This window comes from Ranitomeya imitator, chromosome 3 (genome assembly GCF_032444005.1).
Source record: "Ranitomeya imitator isolate aRanImi1 chromosome 3, aRanImi1.pri, whole genome shotgun sequence".
NCBI classification, from domain to species: Eukaryota; Metazoa; Chordata; class Amphibia; order Anura; family Dendrobatidae; genus Ranitomeya; species Ranitomeya imitator.
Window position 1 is genome coordinate 835,074,924 of NC_091284.1, and position 20,492 is coordinate 835,095,415.

The following is a 20,492-nucleotide window of genomic DNA, read 5'->3' on the forward strand; positions in this document are numbered from 1 at the left end:
TTCTTGTACATAGGGGTAGTATTATAGTAGTTATATTCTTGTACATTGGGCAGTATTATAGTAGTTATATTCTTGTACATAGGGAGCAGTATTATAGATGTTATATTCTTGTACATAGGGGCAGTATTATAGTAGTTATATTCTTGTACATAGGAGCAGTATTATAGTAGTTATATTCTTGTATATAGGAGCAGTATTATAGTAGTTATATTCTTGTACATAGGGGCAGTATTATAGTAGTTATATTCTTGTACATAGGAGCAGTATTATAGTAGTTATATTCTAGTACATAGGGGTAGTATTATAGTAGTTATATTCTTGTACATTGGGCAGTATTATAGTAGTTATATTCTTGTACATAGGGGGCAGTATTATAGTAGTTATATTCATGTACATAGGAGCAGTATTATAGTAGTTATATTCTTGTACATAGGGGCAGTATTATAGTAGTTATATTCTTGTACATAGGAGCAGTATTATAGTAGTTATATTCTTGTACATAGGAGCAGTATTATAGTAGTTATATTCTTGTACATAGGAGCAGTATTATAGTAGTTATATTCTTGTACATAGGAGCAGTACTATAGTAGTTATATTCTTGTACATAGGAGCAGTATTATAGTAGTTATATTCTTGTACATAGGGGTAGTATTATAGTAGTTATATTCTTGTACATTGGGCAGTATTATAGTAGTTATATTCTTGTACATAGGAGGCAGTATTATAGTAGTTATATTCTTGTACATAGGGGCAGTATTATAGTAGTTATATTCTTGTACATAGGGGCAGTATTATAGTAGTTATATTCTTGTACATAGGGGTAGTATTATAGTAGTTATATTCTTGTACATTGGGCAGTATTATAGTAGTTATATTCTTGTACATAGGGAGCAGTATTATAGATGTTATATTCTTGTACATAGGGGCAGTATTATAGTAGTTATATTCTTGTACATAGGGGCAGTATTATAGTAGTTATATTCTTGTATATAGGAGCAGTATTATAGTAGTTATATTCCTGTACATAGGAGCAGTATTATAGTAGTTATATTCTTGTATATAGGAGCAGTATTATAGTAGTTATATTCTTGTACATAGGGGCAGTATTATAGTAGTTATATTCTTGTATATAGGAGCAGTATTATAGTAGTTATATTCCTGTACATAGGGGCAGTATTATAGTAGTTATATTCTTGTATATAGGAGCAGTATTATAGTAGTTATATTCTTGTACATAGGAGCAGTATTATAGTAGTTACATTCTTGTACATAGGGGCAGTATTATAGTAGTTATATTCTTGTATATAGGAGCAGTATTATAGTAGTTATATTCTTGTACATAGGGGCAGTATTATAGTAGTTATATTCCTGTACATAGGGGCAGTATTATAGTAGTTATATTCTTGTACATAGGGGTAGTATTATAGTAGTTATATTCTTGTACATTGGGCAGTATTATAGTAGTTATATTCTTGTACATAGGGAGCAGTATTATAGATGTTATATTCTTGTACATAGGGGCAGTATTATAGTAGTTATATTCTTGTACATAGGAGCAGTATTATAGTAGTTATATTCTTGTACATAGGGGCAGTATTATAGTAGTTATATTCTTGTACATAGGAGCAGTATTATAGTAGTTATATTCTTGTACATAGGGGCAGTATTATAGTAGTTATATTCTTGTACATAGGGGCAGTATTATAGTAGTTATATTCTTGTACATAGGGGTAGTATTATAGTAGTTATATTCTTGTACATGGGCAGTATTGTAGTAGTTATATTCTTGTACATAGGGAGCAGTATTATAGATGTTATATTCTTGTACATAGGGGCAGTATTATAGTAGTTATATTCTTGTTCATAGGAGCAGTATTATAGTAGTTATATTCTTGTACATAGGGGTAGTATTATAGTAGTTATATTCTTGTACATAGGGGTAGTATTATAGTAGTTATATTCTTGTACATAGGAGCAGTATTATAGTAGTTATATTCTTGTACATAGGAGCAGTATTATAGTAGTTATATTCTTGTACATAGGGGCAGTATTATAGTAGTTATATTCATGTACATAGGAGCAGTATTATAGTAGTTATATTCTTGTACATAGGGGTAGTATTATAGTAGTTATATTCTTGTACATAGGAGCAGTATTATAGTAGTTATATTCTTGTACATAGGAGCAGTATTATATAGTAATTATATTCTTGTACATAGGGGCAGTATTATAGTAGTTATATTCTTGTACATAGGGGTAGTGTTATAGTAGTTATATTCTTGTACATAGGAGCAGTATTATAGTAGTTATAATCTTGTACATAGGGGCAGTATTATAGTAGTTATATTCTTGTACATAGGGGGCAGTATTATAGTAGTTATATTCTTGTACATAGGAGCAGTATTATAGTAGTTATATTCTTGTACATAGGAGCAGTATTATAGTAGTTATAATCTTGTACATAGGGGCAGTATTATAGTAGTTATATTCTTGTACATAGGGGCAGTATTATAGTAGTTATATTCTTGTACATAGGGGCAGTATTATAGTAGTTATATTCTTGTACATAGGGGCAGTATTATAGTAGTTATATTCTTGTACATAGGGGCAGTATTATAGTAGTTATATTCTTGTACATAGGAGCAGTATTATAGTAGTTATATTCTTGTACATAGGGGTAGTATTATAGTAGTTATATTCTTGTACATAGGAGCAGTATTATAGTAGTTATATTCTTGTACATAGGAGCAGTATTATATAGTAATTATATTCTTGTACATAGGGGCAGTATTATAGTAGTTATATTCTTGTACATAGGGGTAGTATTATAGTAGTTATATTCTTGTACATAGGGGCAGTATTATAGTAGTTATATTCTTGTACATAGGGGTAGTATTATAGTAGTTATATTCTTGTACATAGGGGCAGTATTATAGTAGTTATACTCTTGTACATAGGAGCAGTATTATAGTAGTTATATTCTTGTACATAGGAGCAGTATTATAGTAGTTATATTCTTGTACATAGGGGCAGTATTATATAGTAATTATATTCTTGTACATAGGGGCAGTATTATAGTAGTTATATTCTTGTACATAGGGGTAGTATTATAGTAGTTATATTCTTGTACATAGGGGCAGTATTATATAGTAATTATATTCTTGTACATAGGGGCAGTATTATAGTAGTTATATTCTTGTACATAGGAGCAGTATTATAGTAGTTATATTCTTGTACATAGGGGCAGTATTATAGTAGTTATATTCTTGTACATAGGGGTAGTATTATAGTAGTTATATTCTTGTACATAGGGGCAGTATTATAGTAGTTATACTCTTGTACATAGGAGCAGTATTATAGTAGTTATATTCTTGTACATAGGAGCAGTATTATAGTAGTTATATTCTTGTACATAGGGGCAGTATTATATAGTAATTATATTCTTGTACATAGGGGCAGTATTATAGTAGTTATATTCTTGTACATAGGAGCAGTATTATAGTAGTTATATTCTTGTACATAGGGGCAGTATTATAGTAGTTATATTCTTGTACATAGGGGTAGTATTATAGTAGTTATATTCTTGTACATAGGGGCAGTATTATAGTAGTTATATTCTTGTACATAGGAGCAGTATTATAGTAGTTATATTCTTGTACATAGGAGCAGTATTATAGTAGTTATATTCTTGTACATAGGAGCAGTATTATAGTAGTTATATTCTTGTACATAGGGGCAGTATTATAGTAGTTATATTCTTGTACATAGGAGCAGTATTATAGTAGTTATATTCTTGTACATAGGAGCAGTATTATAGTAGTTATATTCTTGTACATAGGAGCAGTATTATAGTAGTTATATTCATGCCCATAGAATGTACGTCCACAAGGACAGGGTCCTCTCCCCTCTATACCAGGCTGTTATTGTAAATTTGCTTACTGTAATCGATATCTATAACTCTGTATGTGACCCCTTTTCTCATGTACAGCACCATGGAATTAATGGCGCTATATAAATAATTAATATCTTTGCACTACGCTGAGACATTATGGATGAATTGATAGATATGAAGGTATTAGCATTAGATTGTGCACCGTGTGATTACAGGAGGATTCACCCGGGTTATGTAGTGTGCGCGCATTGTGGAGAGATTTGTATTTCTGAAAATCATTATTTTGTAAATTTTCAATTCATTTATGAACATTAGAAGTTTCATATTAAATTTTATCTTTAATGTCAAAACACACAAATATTAATCAGCGACTTACAGTCGGACATATTAGTGCAGCCGGACGACGTGTCGTCTGTTCAGTCAGAACCAGGTGCTCGTTTCCCTTTTTCTGGGCTCCTTACCAATGTCAGGCACTGGGGGGCGCTGTGGCTTGGATGTCCCATAGAAATGCAGTGACACAATAGGATTAGTGTGCTATGGATGGGGCTACACTGCCCCCTGGTGTCCACACCTTGTATTGCAGGAGCCTCTAGTTTCGGCACTCCCGCTGGCAGAGCTTTATCTGTGGCAGGCAAAGGGTTAGCAAGTATAAGCGATGATGTCACCATTCATCATACGCTATGACATCACAGACGGCCCCTCCCGTTATCAATATTCAGGGTCGCTTCACTTATGACAAGTCTCATAATTATCTTGTACTGATCCAGAGTCACATCCAGAGCTGCAATTACAAGGCTGTCAACATTGTGTGTCATATGCGCTGTACTGATGAATGCAGCTCTGGTGGTAACAAGAGAATAAGAAATGAGATAACAGCAGTATGGTGAATGCAGCTCTGGAGGTAACCAAAGAAAAAGAAAAGAGAAAGCTGCAGAATGGTGAATGCAGCTCTGGAGGTAACCGTAGGAAAATAAATGATCAAACAGCAGAATAGTGAATGCAGCTCTGGAAGTAACCGTAGGAAAAAAAATGATCAAACAGCAGAATGGTGAATGCAGCTCTGGAGGTAACCGTAGGAAAATAAATGATCAAACAGCAGAATGGTGAATGCAGCTCTGGAGGTAACCGTAGGAAAATAAATGATCAAACAGCAGAATAGTGAATGCAGCTCTGGAAGTAACTGTAGGAAATAGATGATCAAACAGCAGAATGGTGAATGCAGCTCTGGAGGTAACCGTAGGAAAATAAATGATCAAACAGCAGAATGGTGAATGCAGCTCTGGAGGTAACCGAAGAAAAAGAAACGAGAAAACAGCACAATGGTGAATGCAGCTCTGGAGGTAACCGTAGGAAAATAAATGATCAAACAGCACAATGTTGATTGCAGCTCTGGTGATAATCAAAGCCAAAAGAACAAGAAAGCAGCAGAATGGCAAATGCAGCTCTGGTGGTAACCGGAGAAAAATAATTTAGAAACGGCAAAATGGTCAATGTCGTTCTGGAGAAAAAGCTTCAATATAAGTCAAAGATAAGGCTTGAGAGCCATCAATATACAGCTAGAAACCGGAATACAGCTCTGGTGGTAACCGGAGTAAAAAAATGTATTAAACAGCAGTATGATGAATACAGCTCTGGTTGGGATTAGAGAAAAATAAACTTTGTCATTCATAATCAGAACTTAATGAAACACTAAAACGCAGAGTGCAGCTCTGGAGGCAACGAGAGTATTAGAAATGATCTAACAGCAGAACGGTGAGCGCAGCTCTTGTTGGGACTACAAAAAGAGACATGATAAAACTTATGAACTACGTAAAGAAAAGGCCTGAATGACAGAAATAAAACTCTAGTATAGAGAATGCAGCTCTGGGGGTAACCGGAGTAAACAAAATAATTACACATTAGACTGGAAACGGCAGCTCCGGATGGGACTAGAGAAAAATTCAAGATAAAACTCAATCAGCACTGAAAGAATGGACAGCTGTCGCGATATCACGGCCATGCTGAGCGCAGCTCCGGCATCAACCTGAGTCAATAAAAAAAACGGAAACAGCAGAATGGTGAGCGCAGCTCTGGTTGGGACTACAGAGAAAGGCACAATATCACTCATCTACATAAAAAGAATGACAGAACGCTAGGAAGCCGACTGACTGCAGCTCTGGTGGTAACCACAGAAAGAGAGCAGAAAAGTGAATTCAGCTCTGGCTTTAACTAGAGGAAACAACACAGCAGAATAGTGAATGCAGCTCTGGGTGGGACTACAGAGAAAGGCACAATATCACTCATCTACATAAAAAGAATGACAGAACACTAGGAAGCCGACTGCAGCTCTGGTGGTAACCACAGAAAGAGAGAGCAGAAAAGTGAATTCAGCTCTGGCTGTAACTAGCGGAAACAACAGCAGAATAGTGAATGCAGCTCTGGGTGGGACTACAGAGAAAGGCACAATACCACTCATCTACATAAAAAGGACAGAACTACCAATAAAACACTAGGAAGCTTACTGCAGCTCCGGTGGTAACCATAGAAAAAGAGAGCAGAATAGTGAATGCAGCTCTGGCTGTAACTAGAGGAAACCGTACAGCAGAATAGTGAATGCAGCTCTGGGTGGGACTAGAGAAGACGACACAACTTGCGATCAGTACAGGATAAATAAGGTTTTCGGGGGCCGCCAGGAGTCGGGTTTGGCGCAGTTTATGGCCCCCCCCCCCCCCCCCCGTTATACATCGCACGGCACTAGCAGTGGCTCAGATGGACGCAGTCACGGGATTGTTTGCCCCCACGCTCTGTGTCTATCCTCCATGACACCTGGAAACATGCAACCGTGTGCAGTCAATGAAATGTGATCGGTGGGGAGATTCACGGAGAACACACGCCCCATAGTAACACTTTATAAGTCCGGGGTGACGTCATAAGGCACCTGTGGGTAATAAAGGCAGACAAGATGGCGGCCACGCGACACCGTCCAGGAGCGGCGGCCATTTTGGTCTAACATTTGAAATGTGAAAACGTATTAAATATATAGAAACTAAGTAGAAAGAGGCGGCGGTGCGCCTGCGGGGGTCAGTGACCGCTGCACATCACACCTACAGAAATGTCTAGAAGGACGGCGGCGCCGGTGTCCAGCAGCACAGCACCAGCGCGGCAGGAATACCCTGCGACCGGCGGCAGTGACGGCTCCACGGAGCGGGGGAAGGTGCAGCAGCGCAGGCTCGCGGAGCGGGGACGACCTCATTTACGGAGCTGCAGGTTGTCCAGTATGATCTTCTTGTGGGTTGGATCCAGCACACCGGCCTCCTCCAGGTCCTCCTCCACAATGTCGCTGCAAGACAAGGTGACGGGGTCAGGAGGGAAGACACGTCTGCAGAGCATCGCGCCAATCTGTGTGACCGCAGAGCATCACGCCAATCTGCGTGACCGCAGAGCATTGCGCCAAACTGTGCCTCACAGAGCATCGCACCAACCAGTGCCTCACAGAGCATCGCGCCAACCTGTGCGTCACAGAGCATCGCGCCAACCAGTGCCTCACAGAGCATCGCGCCAACCAGTGCCTCACAGAGCATCGCGCCAACCTGTGCGTCACAGCATCGCGCCAACCAGTGCCTCAGAGCATCGCGCCAACCTGTGCCTCACAGAGCATCGCGCCAACCAGTGCCTCACAGAGCATCGCGCCAACCTGTGCGTCACAGCATCGCGCCAACCAGTGCCTCAGAGCATTGCGCCAACCTGTGCCTCACAGAGCATCGCGCCAACCTGTGCCTCACAGAGCATTGCGCCAACCTGTGCCTCACAGAGCATCGCGCCAACCTGTGCGTCAGAGCATCGCGCCAACCTGTGTGTCACAGAGCATCGCGCCAACCTGTGCGTCACAGAGCATCGCCCAACCTGTGCGTCACAGAGCATCGCGCCAATCTGTGTGACCACAGAGCATCGCGCCAACCTGTGCGTCACAGAGCATCACGCCAACCAGTGCCTCACAGAGCATCGCGCCAACCTGTGCGTCACAGAGCATCGCGCCAACCTGTGCGTCACAGAGCATCGCGCCAACCTGTGCGTCACAGAGCATCGTGCCAACCTGTGCCTCACAGAGCATCGCGCCAACCAGTGCATCACAGAGCATCGCGCCAACCTGTGCGTCAGAGCATCGTGCCAACCTGTGCGTCACAGAGCATCGCGCCAACCAGTGCCTCACAGAGCATCGCGCCAACCTGTGCGTCACAGAGCATCGCGCCAACCAGTGCCTCACAGAGCATCGCGCCAACCAGTGCCTCACAGAGCATCGCGCCAACCTGTGCGTCAGAGCATCGCGCCAACCAGTGCCTCAGAGTATCGCGCCAACCTGTGCCTCACAGAGCATTGCGCCAACCTGTGCCTCACAGAGCATCGCGCCAACCTGTGTGTCACAGAGCATCGCGCCAACCTGTGCGTCACAGAGCATCGCGCCAACCTGTGCGTCACAGAGCATCGCCCAACCTGTGCGTCACAGAGCATCGCGCCAATCTGTGTGACCACAGAGCATCGCGCCAACCTGTGCGTCACAGAGCATCACGCCAACCAGTGCCTCACAGAGCATCGCGCCAACCTGTGCGTCACAGAGCATCGCGCCAACCTGTGCGTCACAGAGCATCGCGCCAACCAGTGCCTCACAGAGCATCGCGCCAACCTGTGCCTCACAGAGCATCGCACCAACCAGTGCATCACAGAGCATCGCGCCAACCTGTGCGTCACAGAGCATCGCCCAACCTGTGCCTCACAGAGCATCGCGCCAACCTGTGCGTCACAGAGCATCGCGCCAATCTGTGTGACCACAGAGCATCGCGCCAACCTGTGCGTCACAGAGCATCGCGCCAACCTGTGCGTCACAGAGCATCGCGCCAACCTGTGCGTCACAGAGCATCGCGCCAACCTGTGCGTCACAGAGCATCGCGCCAACCTGTGCGTCACACAGCATCGCGCCAACCTGTGCGTCACAGAGCATCGCGCCAACCTGTGCGTCACAGAGCATCGCGCCAACCTGTGCGTCACAGAGCATCGCGCCAACCTGTGCGTCACAGAGCATCGCGCCAACCTGCAAGGTCTACTGGAGTCTGATAAGAGCGAATATCGAGCTCTTGCCTCATCTCCGGCTGCGTCCCCCATGCTTTACGCTGCAGCTCCATAGTCAGTGACTGCTGTTGCATCTTCCCTGCTTTACACTACAGCTGTGCTCAGGGGGCTTTAGCTCAGAGACCCTGAACCCCACCTCACCTCTCCTTCATGGCTCAGCAGGTCTCTGCTGTCCTCCATGCTTTACACTGCCATGTATAAGAGCCCCCTGTAGCAGCCCCCACTCTTCTGGGCAGCAGACATTGGGGTCTGTGTCGGGCTCCTCCGTACCTGAGGAACTCCAGGTCGTCCCAGCCGTTGTGGATGAGCCCCTCCTCGTATCTCTCCAGCCCGATACCCCGCAGCCACTCGCCCACGCTGGACCCCGGCAGTGAGTTGCGGCCCCCCTGGTACGCAGCCTGCAGACGAGAAGATGGGAGAGTCATCGAGGAGGCAGGAGGATACAGATGGATGCTGCTCCGCTGTCAGCCGGCTTTCCGGCTGGGCTCTCACCTCCTCGGCCAGGTCTTCCTGGATGCTCTCCCGGATGCAGTGCGGGGGGAAGACGAGGGGCCGGCTGAAGTCCATGCTGCGGGGAGGAAGCTCCATCTTGCTTTTCCCGGACAGGAGGTGCCGGCTCTGGGCTTCGGTTTTGCTCCCTGAATAGTCCACCTCACTGAGGGTGCGTGCCATCTGCAGCACGGAGCAGGAGCGGTCGTCCTGGTGCGCGGGGCCGCCACCGCCAGTCTCTGCCATATAGGTGGACTGCAGTGGTGGTATGGGGGGCCGGGACTGCGTTTTGGGGTGATACTTTGCATCGGGGGGATCACTGAAGGTGACGCCCACCCGGACTTTGCGCTGCTCGGCCTCCTCCGACGGGCGGGTGTGCAGCTCGCCTGACGTCATGTAGAAAGGATTATCCAGTATCTCAAGCTCGGCAGATTTTGGGAGTGGAGGCGGCGGGAAGTCCGGGGGCGGCAGATTCAGGGTGCCCCCATCTTCATCGGACGACGTCTCCTCGCTCCTGCTGCTGTGCTGGAATGGACGCCGCTGTGCTGGGACTGTGATCTGCACTTTGTTCTTGGGGGCCGCAGAGGAAGTGGCGGCCGGCCCATCAGCGGGCAACAGCTGATGGGGGACCCCTTCCAGGACGTAGTATGCCGGGTTATTGAAGCTGTTCTTTATGCCGAGCCCATCACCCTCTGCCTGCGCCTCCATCTTACACCTGCAGGGGACAAAGTGCACCAAGGTCAAGCTCCGCTCCGGCCCCTGGTACTCCGCAAGCTGCAGCTTAGGGGGCCGCACGGGCCTTAGACATCCAGCAGCACCACCAACTGTGGAGACACCCCCATCCTAAAGGGGTCTACGGAGGCCACTATTTTACAAGATCATGTGGGCTACATACGTGGTGTCTTATACTCTGGCCACAGACAAAGCTGCAGCAAAACTTGTGTTTTTACACCAAGTCTTGTACTCCAGTCACTTTAGTTCAGACAGAGCCGAGCTCCCACAATGCAGCGCAGTCATTACTGTATTATACTGACCTACATGGGCACTACAACTCCCACAATCCCACAAGATGTCGCCCCCCCACTGCTGCACTCACCGCGCCAGCGCCGGGTCCTCCTTGGTGGTGCCGGGCAGTGCAGCAGGTGGGCGGCCGGTGGGGTGAGCCGGACCTTTCTCAGGTTCTTCAAACACCTTCCCAAGTGTGGGGGCCGGTGCCTCAGACAGCGGGGGCTTCCTGCTACTAGAAGGGGGAACGGAAGGAAACACTTATAGTGGGATGACACCGACCGAGCGAGATGAGGAGCGTCCGACTGGTGAGGGGCACGGCGGTGGAAGGGGTGAGGGTTGTGCAGGCAAGGGGCGCACGGCGAGGGGGGAGAAGAAGAGGGGCGCACGGCGAGGGGGGAGAAGAAGAGGGGCGCGCGGCGAGGGGGGAGAAGAAGAGGGGCGCGCGGCGAGGGGGGAGACGAAGAGGGGCGCACGGCGAGGGGGGAGAAGAAGAGGGGCGCACGGCGAGGGGGGAGAAGAAGAGGGGCGCACGGCGAGGGGGGAGAAGAAGAGGGGCACGCGGCGGGGGAAAAGAAGAGGGGCGCGCGGCGGGGGGAAAAGAAGAGGGGCGGGGGGAAAAGAAGAGGGGCACGCGGCGGGGGGAGAAGAAGAGGGGCGCACGGCGGGGGGAGAAGAAGAGGGGCGCACCGCAGGGGGAGAAGAAGAGGGGCGCACGGCAGGGGGAGAAGAAGAGGGGCGCACGGTAGGGGGAGAAGAAGAGGGGCGCACGGCGGGGGGAGAAGAAGTGGGGCGCACGGCAGGGGGAGAAGAGGGGCGCACGGCGGGGGGAGAAGAAGAGGGGCGCACAGCGGGGGGAGAAGAAGAGGGGCGCACAGCGGGGGGAGAAGAAGTGGGGCGCACGGCAGGGGGAGAAGGCGAGGGGCGCACGGCAGGGAAAGAAGAAGAGGGGAGCACGACGGGGGAGAAGTAGAGGGGCGCACGGCAGGGGGAGAAGGCGAGAGGCGCATGGCGGGGGGAGAAGAAGAGGGGCGCACGGCGGGGGAGAAGAGGGGCGCACGGCGGGAGGAGAAGGCGAGGGGCGCACGGCAGGGGGAGAAGAAGAGGGGCGCACGGCAGGGGGAGAAGAAGAGGGGCGCACGGCGGGGGGAGAAGTAGTGGGGCGCACGGCAGGGGGAGAAGGAGAGGGGTGCACGGCAGGGGGAGAAGGCGAGGGGCGCACGGCAGGGAAAAAAAGAAGAGGGGCGCATGGTGGGTGGAGAAGGCGAGGGGCGCACGGCAGGGGGAGAAGAAGAGGGGCGCACGGCAGGGGGAGAAGAAGAGGGGCGCACGGCAGGGGGAGAAGAAGAGGGGCGCACGGAAGGGGGAGAAGAAGAGGGGCGCACGGCGGGGGGAGAAGAAGAGGGGCGCACGGCGGGGGGAGAAGTAGTGGGGCGCACGGCGGGGGGAGAAGAAGAGGGGCGCACGGCGGGGGGAGAAGAAGAGGGGCGCACGGCAGGGGGAGAAGGCGAGGGGCGCATGGAAGGGGGAGAAGGCGAGGGGCGCATGGCAGGGAAAAAAGAAGAGGGGCGCATGGTGGGGGGAGAAGGCGAGGGGCTCACGGAAGGGGGAGAAGGCGAGGGGCGCACGGCAGGGAAAAAAAAAGAGGGGCGCACGGCAGGGGGAGAAGGCGAGGGGCACACGGCAGGGGGAGAAGAAGAGGGTAGGAGGCGCACGGCGGGGGGAGCACAACAATGAGAGAAAGCGAGAGGTGCAGGCGAGGGACACAAGCATGGGGCACATGGGGGGAGAAGGAGAGGGGTGCACAGCTAGGGGTGAAGGAGAGGGGTGCATGGCTGGGGGAGGAGAGGGGTGCACGGCTGGGGGAGGAGAGGGGTGCACGGCTGGGGGAGGAGAGGGGTGCACGGCTGGGGGAGGAGAGGGGTGCACGGCTGGGGGAGGAGAGGGGTGCACGGCTGGGGGAGGAGAGGAGTGCACGGCTGGGGGAGGAGAGGGGTGCACGGCTGGGGGAGGATAGGGGTGCACGGCTGGGGGAGGAGAGGAGTGCACGGCTGGGGGAGGAGAGGGGTGCACGGCTGGGGGAGGAGAGGGGTGCACGGCTGGGGGAGGAGAGGGGTGCACGGCTGGGGGAGGAGAGGGGTGCACGGCTGGGGGAGGAGAGGGGTGCACGGCTGGGGGAGGAGAGGGGTGCACGGCTGGGGGAGGAGAGGAGTGCACGGCTGGGGGAGGAGAGGAGTGCACGGCTGGGGGAGGAGAGGGGTGCACGGCTGGGGGAGGAGAGGGGTGCAGGTGGGGGTGAAGGAGAGGGGTGCACGACTGGGGGGAGGAGAGGGGTGCACGGCTGGGGGGAGAAGGAGAGGGGTGCACGGCTGGGGGGAGAAGGAGAGGGGTGCAGGTGGGGGGAGGAGAGGGGTGCAGGTGGGGGGAGAAGGAGAGGGGTGCACGGCTGGGGGAGGAGAGGGGTGCAGGTGGGGGTGAAGGAGAGGGGTGCACGACTGGGGGGAGGAGAGGGGTGCACGGCTGGGGAGGGGGCATTACCTGCTGTACTCGTGGTTGGGACGGGACATGGACGGCGGTTTCCCTTTCACGGCTCCAGTCTCATCTTTGTCGATACTGATCCATTCTAGAGGAAGAGCGGAACGCTGGGTCACGTGACTGCGGCCCCCCATCCCCTCAGAGTGCGACATGTCTTCCTCTTACCGTACAGGCGCTCTCTGGTCCCCATGCGCTCTGCGGGCACCCGCACCTTCATACAGCCCCGGATGTTGCCGGTCTCCTCGCCCCGGTGGGACAGGTATGTCAGGAACTGCTGCGCGGTGCTGCCGATCATGGACTTCAGCGCAATGACGCACTCGCCTGCGGAGATGGACGCACATGTGATGTACACAGGGTACAGGAAAAACACAAAAACAGAGCTTGGTTTGAGTTGGTACACATGCAGCACATAAGCACACGTTCACACTGGCCATGAAGCAAAAAATCTACAAGAACCAAACAAACCCTGCTGTACGTAAATGATGGCCAGTGTGAACATGCGCTTATGTGCTGCCTGGATACCAACTTTAAGCTCAGTTTTTGTGTTTTTTTCTCCCTTCCGTGAGCCGGAGATCACATTTTATAGCTTCCCCAGACTGGAGTCCGCAGGTCGGGAGCCGCTCCTGTGTCTGCCCTGATTCACACACTGGGGTCAGCGCTGACACAGGGTGAGGTTTTAATATCGGACAGTGTAGGACCGTCCTGATCAGGGTCCCTTGCAGTCGGTGGGATGGCTTTTATGCTATTTTTGATCATACACAGTATTACCAAGAACCCGGTGTTATTCAGATGCTCTTTTGCTTTTTACATATTTAGCTACGTGTTTATGATCATTTTATTTCTTGTGTTTTTTTGGTACATACAGGCCACGGCTCACAGCTCGCGTCCCTCTGCCTTCATCACACTCGTGTGCCCATCTTCTGCAGATTTCTATAGACTTTGTGCCGTCTCCTCGCTATTATCAGCGCCTCTGCTTTCTGTCAGTGACTAGTAATATTCTGGTTCAGTACAGAGACAGTTAACCCCTCCTGATCTGGACGCTTCCCTGACACTCCAGCACTCATACATCAATGCACCGACTGTAAGGACAGGAGCGGCGCTCACCGTACGACTCGTAGCCGTCCATGGACTTCACAGTCAGCAGCAAGTGCTGGTCCTGCAGATACTCGATCTCAGACAGGATGGGCCGCAGCTGTAAGAGAAGGACAAAGCCGAGAATGACGTCACAGCGTAGCAGATAATGGGCCCCCGGGGGCAGCAAGGACACACCGCAGCTATCTCAGGACTAGAGGTCAGTGATGCGATAGTCTGCAGAATGGATCCCCATGTATTGGTCAGGATGAAGAGGGGCAGAGCCAAGCAGCCCGGGGGGCAGAGGTGTATACTAATCTGCAGGACAGTATTATGTGTCTATCAGTAGGTGGAGGTAATGATGTGATACTCTGCAGACATATGGGTCACTCACGGTTGGCAGTTGCCTCGATGACCACTGGACTTTCAGAAAGTTGATATTATCGATGCTCTGACTGTCATTCTCGCTGCTCTTCTTATATTCTGTAGGAAAACAGGACATCCAATTAAAAGGACACCCCTAATACCCAGGGGTGGAGCACATTCATGCGGCAGCTCCAGTCTCCCCTAGTCCCCTAGGGTGGAGCACATTCACACGGTAGCTCCAGTCTCCCCTAGTACCCGAGGGTGGAACACATTCACACAGCAGCTCCAGTCTCCCCTAGGGTGGAGCACATTCACACAGCAGCTCCAGTCTCCCCTAGTACCCGAGGGTGGAACACATTCACACAGCAGCTCCAGTCTCCCCAAGTACCCGAGGGTGGAGCACATTCACACAACAGCTCCAGTCTCCCCTAGTACCCGAGGGTGGAACACATTCACACAGCAGCTCCAGTCTTCCCTAGTACCCGAGGGTGGAGCACATTCACACAACAGCTCCAGTCTCCCCTAGTACCCGAGGGTGGAACACATTCACACAGCAGCTCCAGTCTCCCCTAGTACCCGAGGGTGGAACACATTCACATGGCAGCTCCAGTCACCCCTAGTACCCGAGGGTGGAACACATACACACAGCAGCTCCAGTCTCCCCTAGTCCCCTAGGGTGGAGCACTTTCACACAGCAGCTCCAGTCTCCCCTAGTCCCCTAGGGTGGAGCACATTCACACGGTAGCTCCAGTCTCCCCTAGGGTGGAGCACATTCACACAGCAGCTCCAGTCTCCCCTAGTACCCGAGGGTGGAACACATTCACACAGCAGCTCCAGTCTCCCCTAGTACCCGAGGGTGGAGCACATTCACACAGCAGCTCCAGTCTCCCCAAGTACCCGAGGGTGGAGCACATTCACACAACAGCTCCAGTCTCCCCTAGTACCCGAGGGTGGAACACATTCACACAGCAGCTCCAGTCTCCCCAAGTACCCGAGGGTGGAGCACATTCACACAACAGCTCCAGTCTCCCCTAGTACCCGAGGGTGGAACACATTCACACAGCAGCTCCAGTCTTCCCTAGTACCCGAGGGTGGAGCACATTCACACAACAGCTCCAGTCTCCCCTAGTACCCGAGGGTGGAACACATTCACACAGCAGCTCCAGTCTCCCCTAGTACCCGAGGGTGGAACACATTCACATGGCAGCTCCAGTCACCCCTAGTACCCGAGGGTGGAACACATACACACAGCAGCTCCAGTCTCCCCTAGTCCCCTAGGGTGGAGCACTTTCACACAGCAGCTCCAGTCTCCCCTAGTACCCAAGGGTGGAACACATTCACATGGCAGCTCCAGTCTCCCCTAGTCCCCTAGGGTGGAGCACATTCACAAAGCAGCTCCAGTCTCCCCTAGGGTGGAGCACATTCACACGGCAGCTCCTATCTCCCCTAGTCCATGAGGGTGGAGCACATTCACACAGCAGCTCCGGTCTCCCCTAGTCCCCTAGGGTGCAGCACATTCACACAACAGCTCCAGTCTCCCCTAGGGTGCAGCACATTCACACGGCAGCCTCCGTCTCCCCTAGTCCCCTAGGGTGGAGCACATTCACACAGCAGCTCCAGTCTCCCCTTGTCCCCTAGGGTGGAGCACATTCACACGGCAGCTCCTATCTCCCCTAGTCCATGAGGGTGGAGCACATTCACACAGCAGCTCCGGTCTCCCCTAGTCCCCTAGGGTGCAGCACATTCACACAACAGCTCCAGTCTCCCCTAGTCCCCTAGGGTGGAGCACATTCACACGGCAGCCTCCGTCTCCCCATGTCCCCTAGGGTGGAGCACATTCACACAGCAGCTCCAGTCTCCCCTTGTCCCCTAGGGTGGAGCACATTCACACAGCAGCTCCAGTCTCCCCTAGTCCCCTAGGGTGGAGCACATTCACACAGTAGCTCCAATCTCTCCTAGTCCCCTAGGGTGGAGCACATTCATACGGTAGCTCCAGTCTCCCCTAGGGTGGAGCACATTCACACAGCAGCTCCAGTCTCCCCTAGTACCCGAGGGTGGAACACATTCACACAGCAGCTCCAGTCTCCCCTAGTACCCGAGGGTGGAACACATTCACATGGCAGCTCCAGTCACCCCTAGTACCCGAGGGTGGAACACATACACACAGCAGCTCCAGTCTCCCCTAGTGTGGAGCACTTTCACACAGCAGCTCCAGTCTCCCCTAGTACCCAAGGGTGGAACACATTCACATGGCAGCTCCAGTCTCCCCTAGTCCCCTAGGGTGGAGCACATTCACAAAGCAGCTCCAGTCTCCCCTAGGGTGGAGCACATTCACACGGCAGCTCCTATCTCCCCTAGTCCATGAGGGTGGAGCACATTCACACAGCAGCTCCGGTCTGCCCTAGTCCCCTAGGGTGCAGCACATTCACACAACAGCTCCAGTCTCCCCTAGTCCCCTAGGGTGCAGCACATTCACACGGCAGCCTCCGTCTCCCCTAGTCCCCTAGGGTGGAGCACATTCACACAGCAGCTCCAGTCTCCCCTTGTCCCCTAGGGTGGAGCACATTCACACGGCAGCTCCTATCTCCCCTAGTCCATGAGGGTGGAGCACATTCACACAGCAGCTCCGGTCTCCCCTAGTCCCCTAGGGTGCAGCACATTCACACAACAGCTCCAGTCTCCCCTAGTCCCCTAGGGTGGAGCACATTCACACGGCAGCCTCCGTCTCCCCTAGTCCCCTAGGGTGGAGCACATTCACACAGCAGCTCCAGTCTCCCCTTGTCCCCTAGGGTGGAGCACATTCACACAGCAGCTCCAGTCTCCCCTAGTCCCCTAGGGTGGAGCACATTCACACAGTAGCTCCAATCTCTCCTAGTCCCCTAGGGTGGAGCACATTCATACGGTAGCTCCAGTCTCCCCTAGGGTGGAGCACATTCACACAGCAGCTCCAGTCTCCCCTAGTACCCGAGGGTGGAACACATTCACACAGCAGCTCCAGTCTCCCCTAGTACCCGAGGGTGGAGCACATTCACACAACAGCTCCAGTCTCCCCTAGTACCCGAGGGTGGAACACACACAGCAGCTCCAGTCTCCCCTAGTACCCGAGGGTGGAACACATTCACACAACAGCTCCAGTCTCCCCTAGTACCCGAGGGTGGAACACATTCACACAGCAGCTCCAGTCTCCCCTAGTACCCGAGGGTGGAACACATTCACACGGCAGCTCCAGTCTTCCCTAGTACCCGAGGGTGGAACACATTCACATGGCAGCTCCAGTCTCCCCTAGTACCCGAGGGTGGAGCACATTCACATGGCAGCTCCAGTCTCCCCTAGTACCCGAGGGTGGAACACATTCACACGGCAGCTCCAGTCTCCCCTAGTACCCGAGGGTGGAACACATTCACACGGCAGCTCCAGTCTCCCCTAGTACCCGAGGGTGGAACACATTCACACGGCAGCTCCAGTCTCCCCTAGTACCCGAGGGTGGAACACATTCACACGGCAGCTCCAGTCTCCCCTAGTACCCGAGGGTGGAACACATTCACACGGCAGCTCCAGTCTCCCCTAGTACCCAAGGGTGGAACACATTCACATGGCAGCTCCAGTCTCCCCTAGTACCCGAGGGTGGAACACATTCACATGGCAGCTCCAGTCTCCCCTAGTACCCGAGGGTGGAACACATTCACATGGCAGCTCCAGTCTCCCCTAGTACCCGAGGGTGGAACACATTCACATGGCAGCTCCAGTCTCCCCTAGTACCCGAGGGTGGAACACATTCACATGGTAGCTCCAGTCTCCCCTAGGGTGGAGCACATTCACACAGCAGCTCCAGTCTCCCCTAGGGTGGAGCACATTCACACAGCAGCTCCCGTCTCCCCTAGTCCCCTAGGGTGCAGCACATTCACACAGCAGCTCCAGTCTCCCCTAGTCCATGAGGGTGGAGCACATTCACACGGCAGCTCCTATCTCCCCTAGTCCATGAGGGTGGAACACATTCACACGGCAGCTCCAGTCTCCCCTAGTCCCCTAGGGTGCAGCACATTCACACTGCAGCTCCAATCTCTCCTAGTCCCCTAGGGTGCAGCACATTCACACGGCAGCTCCCGTCTCCCCTAGTCTTCTAGGGTGCAGCACATTCACACGGCAGCTCCAATCTCTCCTAGTCCCCTAGGGTGCAGCACATTCACACGGCAGCTCCTATCTCCCCTAGTCCATGAGGGTGGAGCACATTCACACGGCAGCTCCTATCTCCCCTAGTCCATGAGGGTGGAGCACATTCACACAGCAGCTCCAGTCTCCCCTAGTCCATGAGGGTGGAGCACATTCACACGGCAGCTCCAGTCTCCCCTTGTCCCCTAGGGTGGAGCACATTCACACGGCAGCTCCTGTCTCCCCCTAGTCCATGAGGGTGGAGCACATTCACACGGCAGCTCCAGTCTCCCCTAGTCCCCTAGGGTGCAGCACATTCACACAGCAGCTCCAGTCTCCCCTAGTCCCCTAGGGTGGAGCACATTCACATGGCAGCTCCAGTTTTCCCTAGTACCCGAGGGTGGAGCACATTCACACGGCAGCTCCCGTCTCCCCTAGTCCCCTAGGGTGCAGCACATTCATACGGCAGCTCCAATCCCTCCTAGTCCCCTAGGGTGGAGCACATTCACACAGCAGCTCCAGTCTCCCCTAGGGTGGAGCACATTCACACAGCAGCTCCCGTCTCCCCTAGTCCCCTAGGGTGCAGCACATTCACACAGCAGCTCCAGTCTCCCCTAGTCCATGAGGGTGGAGCACATTCACACGGCAGCTCCTATCTCCCCTAGTCCATGAGGGTGGAACACATTCACACGGCAGCTCCAGACGTCATTCCTGGGATCCACTCACCTTCCAAACATCCGGAATAAAACTCTATGAAGAACTTGGTTCTGCTCGCCGTCTTCACTATGGCCTCAACGCTCTCAAACTCTATGTAGGCCTGATCCGACGGCTTCAGGAGACCTGGATATGAGACAGATTGTCAGCTCATGGGAGCGGGGCAGACGGCGCAGAGCGGGGATGTCACACCGCACTCCCGTGTTCTGCAGCTCTGATTATATTATGTCCCTTTTGTAAAGATGTATTTATAAACTTCCCACCTTTCTTAGAGACAAACTGTGACGTCACTCCGACTTCGAAGGATGCGAAAACCGGGGAATGATCGCTGGTCATGATGTCATCAGTGCACCCTGCAGAGAACAACCACAGATGACATCACAGGTAAACACCACCCTTCCCCGCCCCCGTAATAATCCGCGCTCACCATACGAATTACATATCATGTGAGTTTCCGGGTGGGATTTCCACAGGATCCGGTCACACCAGGAAGGAACATTAGTCCGGACCTGGAACACAGCCAAGAACAAGCCTCTGAATCCCCAGGTTATACCATCCTGCCCCTGTTATTACAGCAGGCGAGGCACCGCACGCCTCACTGTATGCATCGGTATATACAAGACTCCAGGGAAGAAACATGGAGGCTGAGACTGACGGATCATACACTAAATGTGGACTGCGAGGGACAGAGAGAGAGGAAGAGCTGGAGAGGCAGGGGTTAACACATCAGGCGGGGGTCCCGGGACTACTCACCCCAGTGGGTTTGTGCTTGTGCCACACGTAGGTGTCCCTGGAGCCCCTCTCATAGCGATATGTGGGGGGGAATGTGATCTCCTCCTCACCTGCAACAGATGGAAAACCCAGAGATGCTGAGGACAGGACGATGGGGGTTAATGGGCCAATGGGGAGAGCAAGAGCCGATGGGGAGAGAGCACGTGACGGGCCAATGGGGAGAGAGAGGGCGTGACGGGCCGATGGGGGGAGAGAGGGAGTGACGGGCCGACAGGGGGAGAGAGGGAGTGACGGGCCGATGGGGGGAGAGAGGGCGTGACAGGCCGATGGGGGGAGAGAGGGCGTGACGGGCCGATGGGGGGAGAGAGGGCGTGACGGGCCGATGGGGGGAGCAAGAGTGATGGGCCGATGGGGAGAGCAAGAGTGACGGCCGATG

At 52.1% G+C, this 20,492-nt stretch overlaps 1 protein-coding gene across 2 annotated transcripts in view; it reads right to left on the minus strand.

Moving 5' to 3' along the window:
- Positions 1-4,210: 4,210 nt before the first annotated feature.
- INPPL1 (inositol polyphosphate phosphatase like 1) overlaps positions 4,211-20,492 on the minus strand; it is a 73,307-nt gene continuing 57,025 nt past the window's right edge. Inside the window, exons 17-28 of one of the 2 annotated variants that reach the window (XM_069759505.1) lie at positions 20,078-20,166; positions 19,752-19,833; positions 19,588-19,677; positions 19,337-19,450; positions 14,490-14,578; positions 14,129-14,216; positions 13,190-13,345; positions 13,028-13,112; positions 10,581-10,721; positions 9,488-10,199; positions 9,266-9,393; positions 4,211-7,211 (exon numbers count right to left, since the gene is read on the minus strand). In XM_069759505.1, the coding sequence (XP_069615606.1) occupies positions 7,121-7,211; positions 9,266-9,393; positions 9,488-10,199; positions 10,581-10,721; positions 13,028-13,112; positions 13,190-13,345; positions 14,129-14,216; positions 14,490-14,578; positions 19,337-19,450; positions 19,588-19,677; positions 19,752-19,833; positions 20,078-20,166 (1,865 nt within the window). In that variant the 3' untranslated portion in view covers positions 4,211-7,120. Of the gene's footprint in view, positions 7,212-9,265; positions 9,394-9,487; positions 10,200-10,580; positions 10,725-13,027; positions 13,113-13,189; positions 13,346-14,128; positions 14,217-14,489; positions 14,579-19,336; positions 19,451-19,587; positions 19,678-19,751; positions 19,834-20,077; positions 20,167-20,492 lie in introns of both variants that reach the window. The other variant, XM_069759504.1, reaches the window with a different exon arrangement.